This window comes from Passer montanus, unplaced genomic scaffold (genome assembly GCF_014805655.1).
Source record: "Passer montanus isolate IOZ18808 unplaced genomic scaffold, ASM1480565v1 scaffold21, whole genome shotgun sequence".
In the NCBI taxonomy this organism is placed as follows: Eukaryota; Metazoa; Chordata; class Aves; order Passeriformes; family Passeridae; genus Passer; species Passer montanus.
The window spans coordinates 4,448,757-4,469,589 of NW_024366703.1; the positions used below are offsets into that span (position 1 = coordinate 4,448,757).

At 38.1% G+C, this 20,833-nt stretch overlaps 1 protein-coding gene across 7 annotated transcripts in view; it reads right to left on the reverse strand.

Annotated features, from left to right (window-relative positions):
- Positions 1 to 324: 324 nt before the first annotated feature.
- BLNK (B cell linker) overlaps positions 325 to 20,833 on the reverse strand; it is a 90,523-nt gene continuing 70,014 nt past the window's right edge. For 3 of the 7 annotated variants that reach the window (XM_039708811.1, XM_039708812.1, XM_039708813.1), the window contains 16 exons: positions 20,527 to 20,608; positions 19,691 to 19,771; positions 18,209 to 18,234; positions 17,651 to 17,679; positions 17,214 to 17,309; positions 16,418 to 16,460; positions 13,531 to 13,558; positions 13,148 to 13,220; positions 12,560 to 12,590; positions 11,443 to 11,485; positions 10,702 to 10,780; positions 10,065 to 10,096; positions 7,042 to 7,121; positions 4,730 to 4,813; positions 3,604 to 3,759; positions 2,247 to 2,366 (listed from right to left, as the gene is read on the reverse strand). In XM_039708811.1, coding sequence (XP_039564745.1) covers positions 2,247 to 2,366; positions 3,604 to 3,759; positions 4,730 to 4,813; positions 7,042 to 7,121; positions 10,065 to 10,096; positions 10,702 to 10,780; positions 11,443 to 11,485; positions 12,560 to 12,590; positions 13,148 to 13,220; positions 13,531 to 13,558; positions 16,418 to 16,460; positions 17,214 to 17,309; positions 17,651 to 17,679; positions 18,209 to 18,234; positions 19,691 to 19,771; positions 20,527 to 20,608 — 1,083 coding nt within the window. Of the gene's footprint in view, positions 2,367 to 3,603; positions 3,760 to 4,729; positions 4,840 to 7,041; positions 7,122 to 10,064; positions 10,097 to 10,701; positions 10,781 to 11,442; positions 11,486 to 12,559; positions 12,591 to 13,147; positions 13,221 to 13,530; positions 13,559 to 16,417; positions 16,461 to 17,213; positions 17,310 to 17,650; positions 17,680 to 18,208; positions 18,235 to 19,690; positions 19,772 to 20,526; positions 20,609 to 20,833 lie in introns of those variants that run through there. The other 4 variants (XM_039708810.1, XM_039708809.1, XM_039708814.1 and 1 more) reach the window with 3 other exon arrangements.

Genomic DNA, 20,833 nt, shown 5'->3' on the forward strand with positions numbered 1-20,833 from the left:
GGTTAAACTCTTGTTTCAAAATACATCTGCACCATAGTCCTGCCAAAATGTAACATCTAGCTTGGGTATGGAAAGCAGAGTAACCAGTCTACTGCCTTTGTTCCTGTACAAAACACTCAGTGATAACATACTGGTGTGTTTGTGTGTGTGTTTTGGGGCTGGGTTGGTCCCCCCAAGGAGCCTTATTTTGTGCCCAAGAAGTTCTCATTTCAGGCTGATTGGATTATTTTGTGGAAGGTTGTGTTACTTATCAGCTCCCTGCCTTGTTTTGTTGTCAAAACTATAAGGTAGCCCTATAATCATGTATAACATAGATAAAAAGTAACGTAAGGTTTGAGGATGAAGGTTACTGGCCCCTTTCTCTAGAGCGTATTTGTTATTTGTAGGTCAGCCACAGTATTTTATGTAGTGCTGAGCACTTAGAACTGAGGGAGGGGCAGGAGCAGCAGTGCTTTAAAGTGCTCAATGCTAATTACCTTAAAAAGTGATACCTAGTCTCTTGTATGAAAGATACACATTTGAATTTCCCTTTTTCACATTATTTTTTTCCCTCCAGTTCTAGAATGAAGGAGATACTGCATACTTAACTTGGAAAGAATGTTTGAAGAATCTAGATATTTTGAGGACCAGCACAGAAAGGATAGGAGACAGACAGTATCAAGTTTAAATACTGTGCAGTACATGAGTGAAAGGCAAGGACAACATGAATGCAAAGGAAGTTAAATACTCAGTGACTACTACTTTTCCAGAGTATTTCCATTGTGAGTATTGCTTGAAATAGCTTTTAAAGTGATGCTTAAAGTAGCTAAATAATATAATAGTACACATATAGAAAGAGTAAATAAAGCTTGCAGACACTACTGTTAATTTTTATACCTTGACTTGGCAGTCTTAATGTTCTAAACATTTCAGTAGTATTAATACCAACTGAGCAATCTACTAAACACAGCCCTCATGTAGCACTGTGGTTGTCTGTCCTAGGCAGGCTTGTGTAGTCTGTATGCATTGTTTCTTACTTGCCAGTGTGTTACCACATTCCATTCGGGTAAGTGTTGCCTGTGTTGCAGAGGGAAGAAGCTGACCTGCCTCCAGGAATGTAGGCAGCCATGTGCTGAGCATCCTGTTGGCACACAGTTCTTTCTAGAAGACAGGTGCAAGACTTTTAGATGTAACTAAAAGCACAAGAAAGTATTTGCAGAGTTCAGCCACCCTATGGCCCTGAGTGACTTGCTGAGACTTTGCAGGTCTTGACTTAGTCTTGCCTTTAATGCCTTGAATATAATCCTAGAGAACACTGCCTAATCTGGAACAAAAAGAACAAACTAAGTATGTATAAAGTGTCAGTTTTGGAAAATACTTTTAAGATGGAGTCTTCAGGTCCAGTGAAATCAAACACTGCTAGAACTAGTTAACAAAAGATTTGAGAGTTATTAAGCCAAATTATATGTTTGTGTAATATATATGAGATAAAGTTGTAAAAAGTGATACTTTTTCATAACATTGTGAAACAATGTTAAGAAATGTGAAGCACATAAAAATATATACATTAAAACATCAACAATAGTGAACTGATGCTTTCTTGCTAGAAAGGTGCCAGAAATGCAGTCCAGCAAAGTCTCCATACACTACTGAGTTTAAAATATTTTTAAATTTTATTTTTACATTTGAAAATACAAACAAAAATATCAGTGAAACAGGGTGAAGCTGAGGGAAAGTACAACACATGTCCATAAATCTAAAACATTCAGGTGTATTTATTGCCACTAATCAAAGTACAGTCCTATTTTCAACTTGAGTACAGTGGTACATTAGGTCAAGTTGCTCTCATTTCTGGGGCTGTGTGCTCTACAAAGAAATTGCTGAAAGCGGTGATATGTGGTAACCATAAACTGAAAGAGTAGATCACTGTGGGTATTCTCATTTTTAAAATGAAAATATCCTTCAAGAAATCTATCTTCAAACAGCAGTCAGAGGACCAGGCTGTGGTATGCAGTTGTTCTTCCTGTGACTTTGGATACCCACGTTCTCACAGATGACAGTGCATCTGCTTTGGCTTCTTGTGTTAAACTTCTCTGAAAAAAGTGACGTGGGGTTGAACTCTATGAAATGCATTTCTTACTATTCTGTAAGTGCTCTTGAAGAGTGTTTCCCATAATTTTGGACTTTCTTCTTTTAATACCTTTTCCATGTCTCAGTATGTTGAAAGAAATTATTAAAGAGGTCTTCATTTCAGCAGTTCAGTTTGATTAAGAAACTCTTACAATATATTTCAGTTTTGTTGAGTCTTTTGTGTTGTTTTGGCTGTCAATTAGAACCAGGGAGGTGCGCTGATGATTCTCTACTATTTCAGCAACACTGTCGAAGCGCTGGATAAAGAAAAAAATAATTAGTGCTGGCTTCCTTTAATGCTATAATATTTACAGTAACCACTGCATCTTTTTATCTTTGCTTCCCATCTAACTGAAGCAAGTTAAACTAGTTGTTATGAAGTTTGATGCTTTGCCTTTTAGTGAGAGCACTGATCCTTCTCTTAGTTCTGATTTTAGTCATAAACTGATTAAATTTAGACAATGGAAGATATTACAGGCACCAGCTGTCCCCTCCTTTCCATTTGTGATTGCCACCTGGGCAAACTGAGCCACTGAGTTTGCTGTGGGCCATAGTGAACTGACATTTCATTTTATTTTAATGGCTGCAGACTGGCTGCTCAGAAGCTGTGGCAGATGTGGTTCAGCCACCTCAGAGGGAAGGCCATGTCCAGCAGTCACAGGTACAGGCAGCCATCCATGAAACCTGTTCTAGTCACGCAGTTTTAATGTTTGTTACTGTAAATTAGTATCCAGAATCTGCTAGGTTGTTGCTTTTCCTTTTGAACTTTGGTCAAATAAAGACTTTGGACTGTCTATTTATCCTAAGGTAATTTTTCACCCTTTGTTGAAGACCAGGTGAGCTCCAGGCTATTATATTTTCTCTGATCTCAAAACTGGGAGGCAGATAATTAGGCTATGTCAAGCCTACTTTCATATTGCTGAAAAGCCTACTCTATGCAGTGATAAACTGTATTCATTGGTATTTGTGTTCCAGTTTTTGTTTTGCTATCAGAGTAATTATCTCCGTGGCAGAGTAGATAACCAGTGATCTTTTTAATCCAGAGCTAAAGTTTAATATTTTCTTTGTGTGAAAACAGTATTAACAGTAATGTCATTCTAATTTTTAGTAGTGTTGGGGGTTTTTGTTTTTTGAACATGACTGTTCTTCCTTTGCAATTTTCCAAGAAATGTAACTAGAGTTTTAGATAGAAGGTAAATGGAGGACCATGAACAGTCAGAAAATTATCTAGCGGCTGCAGCTCTTACCTTTTTAACTTTATTTAAACAACACTATGAGTATGTTTAAAATTTGATCAGTGGTTTTGGTTACCGTGTACAGGAGCTGTTGTAACACTGGTTTCTCTAGCTTGACAGATTGGTCATTATAAAGGGTGTATTTTTATCTTCATACATGAAGAATCTTTGTGGTCACAGTGCAATATATCTTAGTCCTTACTTATTAAAGGTATATAATTAAAAAACTGTTAGGAAAAATACCCCCACATCATCTCACCTCTTCACCACTTTTTTCTCTGCCCAGTGCATATTGCCTTGTTGATTCAATAAATCTTATAGGAATGTTGTACACTCTTCTGTTGTAAAACACAACCAGTGTATATGGCTGCCGTGAGTCCTGCCCAGAACTCTTCCTTATTAGAAAAGATCCATCCTAAAGAGAGAAAAGCAGTCAGTGTATTTGGCTCATTTCTTTCCAACAACTTAGTCTGGTTTTGGCTTAATATTTTGATTAGCATTAAACCCTTTTCTCCCATTAGAAAAATAATAGCAGAAGATGAGAAGTAGCATGTATTCCTGCTAACAGTAGCTTGCAAAGGTCATTTAAGAATCAGCTTTGCTGCTGCCTGTTCTCTCTCTCAACCAGAGAGAAAATGAAGAAATAAATACACAGTGGCAGCCATCTGTTGTGGTCCACAGATTGTTAGGGAATAGTTCCTGTCAGTGGCAGTAGGTAGGGAAGAAAGCAGGGAGAGGTGGAGACACCATTTCTCCAGAGCTGTAAAAAGGAGCTCACCACAGTCAAGCACTTGCACTCCTGACCATGTAGCCCTGTGCTCACTAACTCACAGCAGCCTTCACCTGGGGATAGCCCCCCTTCTCTGCCCCTTTATCCTCTGTGGACTTGGGCAAGAGTGCAAATGTACTTGATGCAGAGGATGTAACTCTACATGCTCCTCCCCTCCTGTGACACTAGATTTTGTACAAAGAATAGCTGGGAGAATTCAAATTCTCTAAATACCTAAATGCTCAGTGTTGCTATTTCAAAATGCATAACACCACCAGCCTTTCCAAACAGCTGTTTTCACATGGGCCACTGGACAGTGGTGGAGACCACTTCAAAGCCACTGGGCTTTGCATTTCTTGTACGGGGGTGTGCATGAGCTGCAAGATCTCCCTCAGCTCTCTAGTCTCTAATGCAACTTGGTGTTGCAATGAAAGACAGCATTAACTGATGTCACCACAATAACTCCATGTTTGACAGTACTTGCAGGGCACAGTAGTTCTGACTTGTTCAGAAGGCAACTGATGCTCTCTGAATACTTCTGGTTGTCTTTTAAATGATTTTTTTATAAGTTTTGGTTTTTTTCTCATAAAATAGACATTCTTTAAAAGTGACCTACCTTGTTTGATCGGTACAAAGCATCTTCTGCCATTTTCCTATCACAGGTAGCAGCATACCATGCTTTACTGTGAACACCAGCATCCTAAAAAGAGAGGAACAGTGTTTCACCTGTAAAATAATAATAATAAAGAATATAGCCTGTAGGGGAGTTACTGCTAAATAGTGGCAGCTATGAAGAACTAAAATGCAGAAAACGGAAAAGTTTAAGAAAGTCTTTGCCACAAGTTCACAGTTTTAGTTGAGTAGAGGTGGGGCAAAGAAAAACTGGGAGTGTCAAAACAGTGGTAACAGATTTGGGATAGAAGGCTGATAAATGACAAAAGAGATGCCCCGAGGAAAGCAGTCAGGCTCAACTGTAGGATCGTTCTAAAGACAAAAGCTATTCCAGCAGAATTTAAAGGAGAATAAATGTTGAGAAATTTGCTCTTTGTGAACACAGTCGTGACTGTCTCCACATGGATAGCATGAGGTTGGCTAAATTTTGGTCCAGCTTTACAGTAACAAGCTTAATGATAAAATTAATTTTCACACAAGCTTTGTCACCTCTGTACAAAATAGATTAAAGGTTGCACATTATAACTGAGCTGGTCTAGCTGACTTATTGCTGCCAGAAAGGAAATGTCTTGGCTTCTCCTTTGTGCTCATTTTGTTGCTCATCTGATCCCATGGTGAGATAATTCACTTTATTCAACTTGCAGAAAAAAAACCAAAAAACTTTCCTTTTTTGTTTTGCCTTTTCTTGTGTTTGACTGCCAAGCTGATTTTCTGTCAGTTTAATGACTTGGCTCAACCCACTGCAGGATCAAGAAGGAACACCACAGAAGCTGGGAGGGGAGCTGACAGTGAAGAGAGAGCAGAGCCTCAATTTTGGAGGCACTGCACTAAATTCTTAGACTGGCTCAAGCCACAACATATAATTTTACCTTCAAAAATTTTCCATTTATTTCTCCAGTCACACTGTTCACTGGAAGAAGAAAGGCTGAGAGGAATTGCAAATATGAAAGGTACTTGTCCACACAGAGAATAAGTCCAGTGAACAAATCTTTGTTCAACAAAAGAAGGAATCAATGGCCCCCAGGCCTTTCTTCTACCACTAGCTGTGGCCTACAATGTAGAATCAGAGAGCTGCTGCCAAAGCTTGGATGGGAACCAAGCAAAGAGTGAATGTCATGGGAATGAATGACATCTGTGAGCACCTGTATTGTGCAGGATGCTACAGCAAATGATACCCCTGTATACAACTGCTGGGAAAATAACACTAACAGCTAATTTTTTTAAACAAAATGGAACTTTTATTAAGTTCTGTTTCTGCCCATGGCTGTTAAATAAAAATTGCAAATGTAATTGCTACAAGCTGTTTATATAGACTATTCTAGATTGCTCATTTGAAAGTAATTTTTATAATAAATATCTAGTGTTACATACAGTTAAAATTTTTCCAGAACTACAAATCCTTTGTGTTCTTCAATGTTGTGTTATCTTTGTCATGTCAGACTTTTAGAACACTTACTGTTACTGGCTCTGCAGGATGGAGCCTTTGGTTTACACTCAACAGAACTATTTTTACCTTGTTTGTGACTACCAGGTTTATAAGAATGGCTTTTTGCATTTTATAGTCTCCCTTCATCCAAAATGAGAATAAAGGGAATAGCACTGAAATGAAAATAACCTTCCATTTGCTTAGATCATTCAAAGCTTAATGTTGCAACAAAACACATAAAAAGAAGAACTGTCCATCAAACTAACAGCATTAACTGTAAGGAGAAGAGATCTGTTTTCCTTTCTGAGGAACAGAAAGGAGCTGGACTTGGGAGAGACTAAAACACGTAGGGGAAGCATTGCAGCATCATTGCATTTGCTTACTGCACCTTTTTTTTCCTGCACACAATTTGTACAGCTATAAGTTAGAAAAAAGGACATGATTATAAACTCTTTATAGCAATCAACATCAAAGACTAGACTTAAGTACATGACCACAGATTTCCTTGTTTCAGTGATGTTGAAAGTATGAACTGGAGGGTCAGGAAGACATGAAACTAATGTTTTCTGTGATTGGTAGGGTGACAAGATTTAATATAATACTATTTAAATATTTTTCTACAGTTTGTTAAACCTCTCCTATGCTATGTGTTCTGAGCATGTTTTAATGAAAGCTAACATTCAGATTATTTGTGCTACAAAAAAGCCTCACTGCAAAACAGGGCATAGAAGCCCTCCAGGAGTGTAATTTTCTATTGAAGGGGGTGGAAATACTATTTTAAAATAAAGGATAAGGAGATTTCTGTAATATGAATTTAGCTACTACTATACCTGGTCTGCAGAACTTGAAATAGATGAAGTGCTGCTGGGAGGGGAAGCACCCAAAGAACGGTTTGCAGCTTCTGGCACTTCTAGAAAAGAGAAAGAACAACATGTGTAAGTTTTCAAAGTATGTTTGTTATGATGTAAGAAATTGAATTTTTACAAGGACTTTGGAAGATCTGGAAAAACCTGACCTTTGCTATCAGTCAAGAAAGCTTTCTACTGGAAATGGAGGGGGCCTATATAAGTGATGGGACACTTGCCTGCCCAAAGGGTAGCTAGCCTTGCTTGTGAAGGAAAAACCAGGCTGGATAACAATTTGGTTATTAGCCACAACTAGACTCAGAGTACAGGAAAAAAACCTCTTTCACCATCAAAGTGAATGAATATAGCAATAGATAAAAATTGCAGGAACTTGATGCAAGTAATTCTCAGTCCACTGTGAGAAGCAGTCTTATAGGTGAGAAAGTCAGGAAAATGAGTTTATTTCAGAGATAATTTTTCACCAGTTTAGACTGCCTGAATTGTTTGTATACATGTGCAAGAAGTCCAGACAGCAAAATGGAGAAGCAGAATTAATAGAAAACATTATGATACTTAATTGGAATAACAAAGCATAGTTGAAAATAGTTACTAGGGCTAGAATACAGATGTAAGAGTTTAAGAAATCAGAAGTGAAATGTTCGAGTAGTGTTGCATAGCAATGATATGATGAAAGAAGTATGGATTATTGCTTTCTGGTAAAAAAGAATTTGGCCCAACAGAGTAGGTGCCTGCTATAGGTACTTTTGAACACAGCTGGATGCAAATCAATATACTAGAGAAGATCATTGTAGAAAGTTGAGTGATACTCATTTTGTTATTATGGGAGGCTTTTTTTTCTGTGTGCTTTACTTATTAGGGAAAACAAATGCGACCCTTTCTGGATATGGTGCTCTGCAGACTTCATTGTTAAATCTTCACCAATAAAATTGTGATTTAGATATTGGTTTAGAAAGCAATAGAATGTTATAGAGAAGACCATACAATGCATAAAAAAATGCAGTTGGACTTGGAGACAAAGACAGTTGTGTGAAGTACATTTAGAACTTCTTTTGTAGTTAAGATGTAACTGTCTGGAAGCTGCATCCCAAGTGGAGGGGAGACCTTGTAGGGAGCAGTTCCAGCTCTCAATGAATTAATAATCACCTGAAGAAGGCTATTCAATATTATGGATTTTGGTTTTTCTGTCAAATTTTGACTGACTGGCTGTTAAAGCTACATCTGAGAGTAGATTGTAGAAATAAAGCAAGAATTGACAGAAGTCAGACAGATTATTGACAAAAGGATAAGTAATGAAAGATGCCTTGGCTGTGTGTAAATAAGAAAAGAGGGGGGGGCTTTATTCAATAAGAATTTTATTGATTTTAAAGATAATCTAGGTACTAAACAAATAGTAGTTGTGGCACAGAAATGGAAATTTCTACGATCAAATTCGTAGCAGAGCTTAAATAACTTTAGTACAATTGAACTGATGGGCCCAGATGATCTTTACCTATGAAATTTTAAAAATTGGCACATGAAATTCAGGGGTGGTAACAGTTATTTTAGGTAATTTTCATGTCAAGATGGTACCAAATGATTAAAGAATACCAAACATAATTGCTATACCTAGAGTGGAAAAAGTGACTTGAGCATATATAGGGCTTTTTGCCTGATTCCACAGAACACAAGGCCCTAAGAGAGAATTTGAAGGAAATAACATCAAGATTTGGAAGTAAAGGTACAACTAGAAAGAGAAAATCTGAATCTTAGCCAAGAAGATAAAATATTACAGCTATTTCACAGAATAACAGAGTTCTACAAAGAGAGGATGTGGCAGTGTACTTAATCTGGACTTCAGAGAGCTTTTGACACTGTGCCATATGGGAAGTGATAAAGTTAGATGTTTTAATGATAAAGTTAGAAGTTAGCTCTAGGCTTGTATCCAAAGAAGAGATGGCAGGTTATGCTGAAGGGACATCAGTGATGATGGGACCAGTGGTGTGTATTATAAAGTTGTTACTGGACCAGGCACTGAGTAAGATTATGCTAAAGGAAGTTTACTAATCAGAGCACCATTCAGCACCAGATGGTCTTCAAGAATAGTTACAGTTCCAGGAGTAGTAAGAATTTATGCTTCAAGTTGAAGCACATCAGTTGTGTGATGGGAGCAGACTTGAGTGCATCAGTCAAGAGCATTAATGTGAACCTTGTATTAATGTGAACTTCCTCAGCACAGGAGATATAATTGCAACATGCATCAAGCAAATGTTTCCAGGAAAGAGTTACACTAATAACAGCATGTCAGTTTAAGCTACACCAAATATAGATTTATATGTGCCATGCTCACCATCTGTTTACAATGTGAAGGATATGTTCAGACTGAATATGTACAGTAAAGGGCTTACAGGAAGGTCAGACAAGTGTCTGCTAACAAGCAACTAGAAAAATGTTGAATCTCATTTACACTTCTGTATAAAGGGGATTTATATACGTATTACCTAGTTCATTTTTAGCTGTGAACTGAACAAAGTCCATCTTGGAAGGCACTACTTAGAAAAGAGCATTAGCAGTTGCTATTATAAAAGTACCTTCTTTTTTCCTTCTGTAGAAAAAGAATAAATTGAATGTAATAATAATCTGTCTGTCTTGTAGGCAACAGACGCCTGGAGCAGCCCAGAAATGTCATATTTAGGATTCTTCTGTGACAAGGAAGATTGATGGAATCTTTATTATGATGGGAAATGACCCAAATTGCCTTTGCTAGAGATTTCCAGTATTCATAAATATAAATGAAGCACCCACTTTCCATCAATAATCCTGAGATACTCCCGTAATTTTACTAGCTGAGCTAAGATCTTGGATACTTAACCTACTCTTTGTATGCATTACAGATACACTAATTCCAAACTGATTAATATGCAAGGTATTTTGAAATAATTTTAATTCAAATATTGATTTGAAAGTACAAGTTAATAACATTTTAATTTAAAAAATGGAATTATACTTACTTGGCAGAATTGAGGGCTTTTGTAGCAGAGGCCTGAAATAAATGTCAAGAGATTACAGAAAGGTCTGAGAGGATGTACTCAGTCCTGCTAATATGAAAACTGAAAATATGCAGTGGTAGAATGTGTTCCATCTCACCCATCTGTTCACTGAGAAACATGGGTCTGATACAGGTATTTCAAAAAATTATATCCCACTAGTAGGAATTTAAACATATGTTTTAAATCTCCATCACCTTATTACAGATTATATCCCCTCATGCTTTTTGGTGATGGTTATAGCATTTGTATGCATTCTTTTTTTTTTTTTTTTTTTTTCTCCATCACCTTATTACAGATTATATCCCCTCACGCTTTTTGGTGATGGTTATAGTATTTGTATGCATTCATTTGTCATGTTTTATTTTTTTGCTACTGTGAGGTACTGTGAGGCTTCAGGAATCTCAGCTCTAAGAAAGCAACAAGGAGGCTCCAGTGAAGAGTGTTCCCCTTTGAGCCTCTCACAGCTGGTGCACTGCAATATTCCCAAGAGGATGGAAGAGAAAGCAACAAGGAGGCTCCAGTGAAAAGAGTGCTCCCCTTTGAGCCTCTCACAGCTGGTGCACTGCAATATTCCCAAGAGGATGGAAAGGGACCTTACTTTTGGGCACCACTTGGAAGGGGGGGAAGTGGAAGTTCCTGGCTGGAACTGCGCCGTCGTTCTGGTGCCGTGAGTTTTTCTGTGGTTTGGGAAGACAAACGGTAGAGTCAAGATTCCTTCCGAAATAAGTTATCCCAGGTTAGGGAGTCCCCGTAGGTGAAGGAGGCTTTCTTTCACTATAAATTTGGGTTTTTTTCTGACATGGCAGCCTGCCATTGCACTGCTGTTAACTAATTCTAGGCAAATACCTGTGCTAGGGATGCCTGCAGGGCTCGGTGAGACTCTGTGACACAGGGCAGGGCAGCCAGCCCGGAGTGAGGCAGCAGCTCCTGCCGCCTCACACAGACACAGACACAGGCACAGCCAGGACAGGATGGATTCCCTGCCCGTGCCAGGGACTGCCTCTGGCCAGAGTCGGCTCCATGAGGGATGGTTCTGGCTGAACTCAGAGCCCGTCCCTCCCTTCCCCTCCTCTGCTGCCAGGGCTCCATGGCACACTGCTGGTCCATCACTGTGCCACGTTACCCTGCCAGTGACCTCGGCAGCTTTACTGAGACTGCTCTCAGAGAACAATGATACTCACTGCAACTAAGGCTGCCCAGATCCAGTTTGAAACTGCTAAAACCAAACACCCCTCCAAAACCGACAGTAATTTGAATGTGGTGCTGTTTGTTTCATGTTTTTAGTAAAAAAAAAAAATCAGATAAATGTCAACTTTTCACATTAGTGACTATAGTTTACCTTCATTTGCAGTTAAGGTCTCTCTGGAAGGTAAACACGGTTTCTGCAGTAAAAGAGAAGGGCAACCAAGTATTAACTGGCACTTGTACAGCAAATGTTTATCATTCATACTTTTTATGAAACAGTTTAGAATTGACATCCTGGAAGAATTAGGAGGCAGGGACATAGCCATTCTGTGAAGAGTCTAGTTGTATGACCTTGAAGTTTGGGATTTTGCAAAGGAGATTTGGAAAGAATCCCAGCTTGTGGGTATAAATAGATGGAGAAAAACTAAAATCTAGATGGTTCGTTCTTATCTCAGGCGCTAAAATCAGAAGTCTATCCCAAATACCTGAAAATGAAAACTGGATTTTCACCCGTATTGAACTATGCATACAAATATCTGAACACATTTTGTGGTTCATTCTTATCTCAGGTGCTAAAATCAGAAGTCTATCCCAAATACCCAAATTGGATTTTCACCCGTATTGAACTATGCATACAAATATCTGAACACATTTTCTTCTGTTTACTGGAAGTTAAACTGTCAGTTTAGCTTACAGTAAAACTGGAACCAATCTTCCACTTTTAATTTTTTTTGCTTTCATTTTGAAACAATGATATTAAACTGCCAGTTGTGAAAGATTTTTTGAATTAATTTCTTTGAAAATTTCAACCAGTCCTCTTACTTTCTGCCACAAGATGTTTTGGGATATTTTTCGAATTACTGAAAAACCTCAAAAAACAAATTCTGGTAAAATCCTGCGTATTTCTTGAGCTATCACTTTCAATGAACTCATGTTCTCCATAGGCAGTCCTGTACATTCTGGAAATACTTCTGAATTGTGTGTGTTCCCATCTATTTCTCATTTATTCAGTTCATGCACTGTTTTTATTGTTACATCCCAGGGCATTGAATTAAAACGTTGCTTTGATCAAAATATTTTTCTGCTTGAGGAGAAAGATCACTGCTCTTCATTCGTGTAATGGCACCCAAATATTTCCTGTCTTTATAACTTTTTCCCCTAGTATTTTTTGCATTTATCTTGTAACCAAACACATGATAAAATTAAGTTTTACAATAAATGAAAATTATAATAAAATTTTTGGGTGGTTATGCAATTACAAGTCAACTTACTGGTGAAATTACTGCATTAGAAGCTTTCTTGCTGAAGTACGGAGGAAAAAGAAAAATAAAGAATATGGTTACTTAGCAGATATGGATTAATTTAGCAACTAAGCATCAGTTTCACTGGTTCTTAGGGTATTTCTATCTAAGATGGGATTCACTTGATACTTGTAGTAGTTACAAACAAAGCAGAATAAAAAAGGAATAAGGGTATTATCAGATGCAATGTGGGCACTCACTAAAGGTACTTACACAAGGAAGCTACAACTCTGTCCAATACTTAACATGACTTGGGAGGGCAGGAGAACTTAGTGAAAGCTTGCATGTGCTAGTGCTACAGTATGGGAGTAAATCAGACAAGGCAGCCAGCATCTGCCACCAGTGGCAGGCAGTGAAGGGCAAGGCCACTTGGCATACAACCAGTATTCCTCCCTTAGAAAAAGTAAAAGCAAGCTGTTATTTTGCCTAGTCGGGATATCTTTCACAAACAGGAATAATTATTCCTGAATTCTAATTGCTACAGGCAAGGAGCTGGCTCCTAATACACCAATTAAACCCATCTCCAGCAAAGAAGTACTTTTATAATTTTTTACTCACAGGCCCCTTGGTAACGGAGATGGAGCTGCTCCAGTGGGAAATCTGGATTCTTGTGTGTTATTGAACCTTTGACCTAGAGATGTAAGCAATATATTCAGTATGCAATGTGAGCTGTATCTGAACAGTGGATTTTCCTCATTGCCATTTTAGTGTTAATATAATAAAGGTAAAAAATATCCATTGCTTTAATCTTTTTTCTTAGCATATTTTCAGTCTGATTATACAATACAAATTATACAATAGAACAGTTCAGTAACACTTCTTGCTTATTGCTGACTGCAGAGGTACAATTTACACTGACACACTTAACTGCATGCTGTATTCTCCTAACTGGTGGCAAATCAGTCCCTCTCATATTGCTGTGTTTGCATCTGAATACTTACTTTCATCAGTATTGTTTGCTTCATGGTCCTGTAATGGAAAAATAGATTAGATTTGATATGAAGGAATTAAAAAAGGAATTACTGTGTTCAGTTTTAATTTCTTCATTACCAGAAGGACACAGAGGTAATGGAGCAGAGAAGGGCAACAAGGCTGGTGAAAGGACTGAAGCACAAGTCTTATGTGGAGTGGCTGAGGGAGCTGGGCATGTTTAGCCTGGAGAAAAGGAAGCTCAGGGGCTCTCTACAAGTACCTGAAAGGAGGGTATTGGTCTTTTCTCCCAGGTAACAAGAGACAGAACAAGAGGAAATGGCCTTATGCTGCACCAGGAGAAACTTAGATTAGATATTAGAAAAAAATGTTTTCACTGAAAGGATGGTCAGGCATGGAATGGGCTGCCCAGGGAAGTGGTGGAATCACCATCCTTCCAGGTGTTCAAAAGCCATGTGGATGTGGCACTTACAGACTTGGTTTAGTGGTGAACATGGTGGCACTGGATTAACAGTTGGAACTTGATTTTAGAGCTCGTTCTCGGCCTGAATAATTCTTTGATTATTAAATGAGAACTGCATGAATAATCAACATTATTATCAATAATCAACATGGTTTTGGTATCTGTAGTAATTTTTAAAGAAATATTTGTACAGAAGTCATATAGTATCCAGAAGACTTTCATGATGTCATTTGAAAAATTTTAAGCAACCAAATTTCAAACTTTCTAATAATCTTGAAATTGCTTGTAGTAAGTATTGAGAAAATTTGGCCTTAGTTTTGCTGTGAGTTAATTTTGGTTCATGTTTAATTTCTGACCTGGAAGACAGAAATTTTGCAGCAGATTTGAATACACTAAAAACACATCTTCTACTGAATGGAGGAAATTGAGTAGACTCTCTTGTCACCATGCTAGAATTGAAGCAATCCACCTAATTTCCTGGCTTCTTTGGGAGACACTTAATTTTGGTTCCCATTTCTTCACTTCTAGGGAATCAAGAGTCCCATTTTATAAGTATCTTTAAAAGAGGCACCAGTTATTAATTTGTCTGTCTTCATCAACCCAGCTAATGGCTTTTCACTAATGTTAGTGACAAATGCATCCATCCTCCAGCTGGAGAGGTGTAATCCATCACCCAGCAGTTGGGGAAATGAGACATGGCAGAATTTTTCTCCCAGTCAGCTCAAGCCTTTGAGAGGAACAAGGGTTACAGTTCTGTGCACAGATCAGTGCAGGTTAGTGCTGACAGCAGACTGAATGGGAGCAGTTAACAGATGTTTCAGTTTTTGTTTGGACTTTGTCAATGTAGCCAGGGATGGAAAGGAACAGAGCACTGGACAAACATCATGCTTATTACCATGTGTTCCTTGAAAATTGTAAAGGCACAAGACAAGCAAAGACCCCAAAATTTGGACTGCACTGAGTAACTCTTTCCTAGGCTGACTCTTGTGACAAACTGGTGAACTGCAAGCACCCAGGAGCTGAATACACCTGTGGTACAGATGAGTGTTTGTCTGGGAGCTTCATCTTGAAGCTGTAATTCAGTGTGTGGCTCCACCTAAATGATAGTCTGTTTTTATTCTCTGCAAAGCTAGGATGATACCCATCTCAAATGTAAGCTTTGAAAATGCATTAATGGAGACGTTTCAGCTGCAATATGGCACTCGAGTCTGTTCTGAAGCAGGAGTATTCTTAGTGCTGATCAGATAGTGGACTTTCTGTCCAACAATCTCCCTTGAGACACGAGATTTTTTTTGTATCTTGTATTGGTAAAAAAAGCTGAGAAATCAAACTATTTCATACAAGAGAAATCCCAAATTTGGCAGTGTTTAGGATTTGCTCAGAGTCCCACAGGATACAGATCTAAATGGGAAGAACTTTGTGATAAGGTGGAAGGGAAACTAAAATGCTATTGGTACATACAAACTGCTTGGTACACCTAGAAATTTAAAGACTGATATAAGGTGCTCATATACCACCTGCACTGTTACCATAACATCTAATCCTATTATATGACCCCAATTTCCTGGTTTAAGTGTCTAATTTCTCTATATAGTTATTGGTAGACTGATTATTTCCTAGGGACAATTCAGAGCACAGGGCTGGGACAGGGTCTGAGCTTTTGGCACAGATGCTGACACAGTTAACAGGTTACTCTGTTCTGGATAGTTGGCTCCTCATGAAGACCCTCTCAAACTGGCACAGCTGTGAGTAGAGCTATGGTGTAGATCAATTAATGGAACTAATCTGGCTGAAAAAGAATATGTTATGATTTGCTTTTGCTCATTTCTGCAGCTGGACAAGTTTCCAAATAGTTTGCTTAAAAAAAAGCCCAGCACAGGGAAGGGACAGACAGGATAAGACCAGAGGGAGGCAGAGGGAGAAGAGGACTGGCTGAAACACAGCCTTAGGACCCAAGGCTTGTAATTAGTCCTTCAAGAACTGCATTTTCTAGAGATACTGGTTACTCACACTACCCAGTCTGACATTTTAGAAGGTTTCCATTTTCAGAAAGCATTAATCATTCACCATCTGAGAGGAATGAGGCTCAAGAAAAAGTGCTTCAGATTGGACAGAATCATCCTCTGCTACTTAAAGTAAGGTTCCTGAAGTACAACTGGTATTTTTTAGTACGATAAATTATTTTTGTGGACTGAAACATATATCCCTTATATCCCATATTTCCCAAAAAACATTTGAACTTTTTCTTGGATCAACAGAGATGTCCAGAGCTCTTTTGCCCAAAGGATAAATAGCAACAATCACAATAACAGATGAATCTGACATCTGTTTCTGTTATTTAATCCAGATAATAAATCGATAATCTATCTACTTATATATGAAACACAGGACTAAATTTAACATGTTCTTATGTTAGTGGCCCATTAACTACTCACTGGTTTTGGATGAAGACGACTTCTGGGGAGAGGCAAAATATTTCTGAAAAATACACACAGTAAGTTAGGAATAGGACTTATTTACTTTATAGGCTCAGATAGGCTTTTTAAGACCTAGAGGAGGTCTGCAGCAAATGGATTTGATTTCAGCTCTGCACAGCTAAAGTGCTTGTGGTGATGCTCTGCCTTTGATGTGGAACTACTCTAGAACAGCTCCTGTCCTAGACCTTGGGTCCCCCTGTGTGACCTCACCAAACACCCTCACACAGAGAACTGTGGATGCCTCCTTCTGGAGGCACACAACATACCCTGTAAAATAATCACCTAGAGAGGAGGCAGGGCTTGTGACGCAGCTTTCTATGCTTCTGGGGACACAGGAGTGAAGTAGGCTGCACACTCAAGTACGATTTTTCCCTTTTCTGCCAGAGACTTGGGATATAAACCATGGATTTACTGTGCCCAGTTTCTTTACAAGGAATCTTGTACGGCTGCAAAAACATCTAATTTGCAAAGGTGCAGAGATGGCTAATAGGACCTTAAATTGGCTGGCAGAGATATTTTATCCCTGTACTGGATCCCTTAAGGTGTATTTCAGAAAATCCTATCCATGTGGCAAACTGCCTTGAGCACAGAAGTTCACAAATCAGTGAGAGCTTTTGGTGCTCACTTTGACCTAGCATCCCCAGCGATTTCAGTGGTCTGACAGTTGTTTATTGTCTGAAATCTACACATTAGAGAGAATAATTTTTTTTAATCTGCTAATATTTCCTATTGATCTAAGCTGCTGTTAACTTACCTGGAATTATCCTGCTTAGGTGACTCTCTGGTCATGCTGTGCATGTGGGAGTGCTCTGTATTCTGTGCAGGCATAAACGTGAGTGGCTTTGTGAACCTAGTAATGAAACATTAATTAAGAAAGGAAAATTACATTTAACAACAGTGAATACAAACAAAACATCTTTTTCTTCTCCCCTACCCCCTCAAAATTCTAATAAGTAACCTTAAGAGTATTTCTTTTTACTATGTACTACATTTGGGTTATTGAAATGAACATAAAAATGGTTGATAATATTTGTGCAGATAATCTGAAGAGATATTTACTGTATGTATTTATTACTTCTGTTACTGTATTTCTTCTAGAGAAAGAATTACCAGACATGTAGGATCTAGATGAGAAAAAATATTTTTCTGACAGTTTTAAATAAAGCACAAACATTCACAGCAATGGGTTACCTGGTTACTGGTGGTGGTGATGGTTTTTCCTGTAAGAGAAAATGCACTGAATTGTTTTTTGGTCACTTTTTAATTCCATAAAATAGATTAGTGTGATCCTATTTATGTTACCATATCAAGATATTATTTTTGCATTGTGATACAGATTTCTACTAGAGCTCTGTCTGGTAATCTACACTAGGATGGGAAAGGCAAGAACTCAACATCAGTAAATCTGCTTTGGCCATATGTTATGTCAGTACCAGCAAATGGGAAAAAAATTACTGTGTCAGAACTGTCATTGCTCCTCTGCTGCAGTTCTGCCTCTGTAAAGCATTCCCTTAGGCTGCTGCTTCACAGATTGGATCACTATCACAGAGGACTGGGAAACTTGCTCCTTCCCATTTACTCTTTTGAAATGGTTTGCCAGCTTTTCTGAAAAGGGAGTGTCAGAAAGCTTTAAGTGCATGAAGAGATATGTTCCCAGTTTTCCCTTTTGAAAGACTGATAATCTTTTCTCACAGTCACATTTGTACCCTGCCTGAGGGCAGTGGGAGTCATACTGTGGAAAGGCCTCACCTCTTCTTCAGGAACCTCGTAGACTTCTACAGGACAGGGAAGAAATAAAAAGCACTCTTTAGTGTAGCAAAAACACACTGCATGTTTCCATAAAAGCTGATCTGAATTTCTAGCAGTCATACTTGTGACTCTGGAAAAATAACTTGGAGAATCTGCTCAGAATTTGAATCTGCCACCAAAACCCTGGAGCAGCAACACCAACACCCCCTGTCTTCTAGGGGGAACTTCAGGTGAAGTCACAGGAATTCTGATATATATAGTGACTGTATTAATCAAGTTTCCTCCCATCACAAAATCTTTTTATTGTTTTGTTTTTCTTCTCATTCCCTCCCCCCTGCAAGCAAGATAAATGCTTGTGTTGTGCAAACCTGGGTCAATTTGGAAAAAATGTGTTATCACACCTGCAGCAGCATTTAGCCTTTCCTTGACTCAGGGAGGAAGAAATCGGGTCAGTCATAAATACAAGCTGGCTCCTTTGCATGCCAACATCCCTCCCTGAGTTCTGACCCACAAGTATATTTAAATTAATACATCTTGAAAGAAAAAAACACCAGCATCTTTATCTATGCCCAGTTTCTTCGATGCAAATAGAATCCCATTTCAGTAAATTTCATGTCAGGTTTCATCACTTCACTGCACTCAAGTGTCCCGGCTCCCACCAGGGGGAGATGTTTTATTCTTTAGTAACATCTGTCAGGAGCTGGTCGTTGCTCGACACTGATTTACAGAAAGGCTGAGACTGAAAAGGGCATTTTAAAATATCTGGAAAATAACTCACGAAATCTTAAGCAATTCATAACAAATGTTAGTTTACGACTTGCAGTTTGTGACTTTAAAGCTAAACACATTGCTAATGAATATGCAAAGCTCTTTAAAGAACTGTGTCATGTCTGGAAAGGTTACATCCAAGCAGTTAATGAGAATGAGGATGCAAAACAAGTCTAAGTTGGAAGAGAGAGATTAAACAAGAATATCTGAATTTACAAAAGCAACTAGGATTCCTCTTATTTGTTTCTGCTTTTGTTTCTTTTTCCAAATAAACTGCTCTTTACAGAATCTCAATGGGAACACTGTTACAAAAGACCATGCAAGACATCAGCCTGTACAGAATTTCTATATGGTTAACTCTAATGATCTAAAAGTATTGGGTCTTGATTCCTATGGTGAAATGGGATTACTGACATACTGAGTCCTATAATTCTTTCTGCTGTATTGATCCATTTGTGTTCCTCTACTAGAGCAAAAGACTAAATATAAATTAATTTGGGGCAAATAACTTGTTCTAGTTTTATTCATGCTTAAAATGGATTTACTGTTCAAGCTAGACAAAGCAACTGTTGCAACACAGAAAAGCTAAAGGAGAACATATTTTTGTTTTACTTTAGTATGTCATAGGGTTAGTGGTGTGAATACATCAGGCATAATTTAATATTCCACAGTCTTACATTATTGTATTCTAACAGCAATGCAAGCTTCACATACCTTGCATAACAGAAGTAAGAGAAGGCTTTGGAGAAATAGGGGGGGCTGGCTTTGTTGTCTTCATAAATCTGTTCACAGGTGCTAAAAACATATTTTATTAATGTACATAAATATATTTGTGCAAGTGTGTATATATACACATATATTTATATATTTACACACATCTTTTAACAAACTAATAATGTAACATTTATACAATAAGAATGAATAAGTCCAAATGACAACCTTTTGTGTGACCTTGAATAAATCAACAGAGTCAGAAAGCAGCTCTCATTTTTTAAAAGAGAAGGATTATTCAGTATTTCAGCCTTTCTGAAGAGGTTTGATATTGTCAGTGATGTCAGAGAGCAGAACTACATGCTCTTCTCTGTTTACTTTTCACCTTTGGACTGTAGTAGTTTCATTCTCTAGCTAAATATACTTATATATATATATATAAGTGAGATTAAAAGCAAAGTCTGTCTTTATCTACTAAATATCTAAAAATGCTTGTTCTTCTCCTGAAGCACTTCAGCAAACAGAGAATTTTAATGCTACTGCTCCTTTGGTTGAGAAGGCAGGTCATATGTCACGAGAAGCCTCCTGGTTGTACAAGGGCTTAACTTTGAAATAGCTGAGAGAGGCAGAAATTAAACATGTCTTCCAATAAAGTTAAAAATAATTTTCCTTGGCCTTGTCATAAGCCAAAGGAGCCAACTGCCTTTTCACAGGCTGTCATCTCTTTAATAGCTGCATTTCCACTGTTTGAACCCTAGAAATAGACATTAATTTTACCCTTTTTTTTACTATTATTCCTAATAAAGCAATAATTATAAGCTTGAATGACTAAAACTCACATTTTGCAGGTAGTGACATGCTGCCTTCTGTGGGTTCAATATAATTGTCATCATCATTGTCCACTGGCACAATGTAATTATCCTGTGAGAAATGCAGGACAAAAATCTCTCAGTTAAACCTCCATCATGTCATCAAAGTGTTTGGATTGAAGCCCTGGCAGCAGTTTACAATAGTTGCCATTTCACAGCAACTCCTATTTCAGACATTTATCATCCTATGTGGAAGCAATCCCAAAGATTGAAAATCCTTTACAGAATTATTCCACTGGTGTGTGGAAGCCCTCCCTTCCCTCTGGTCCTGGAGTAG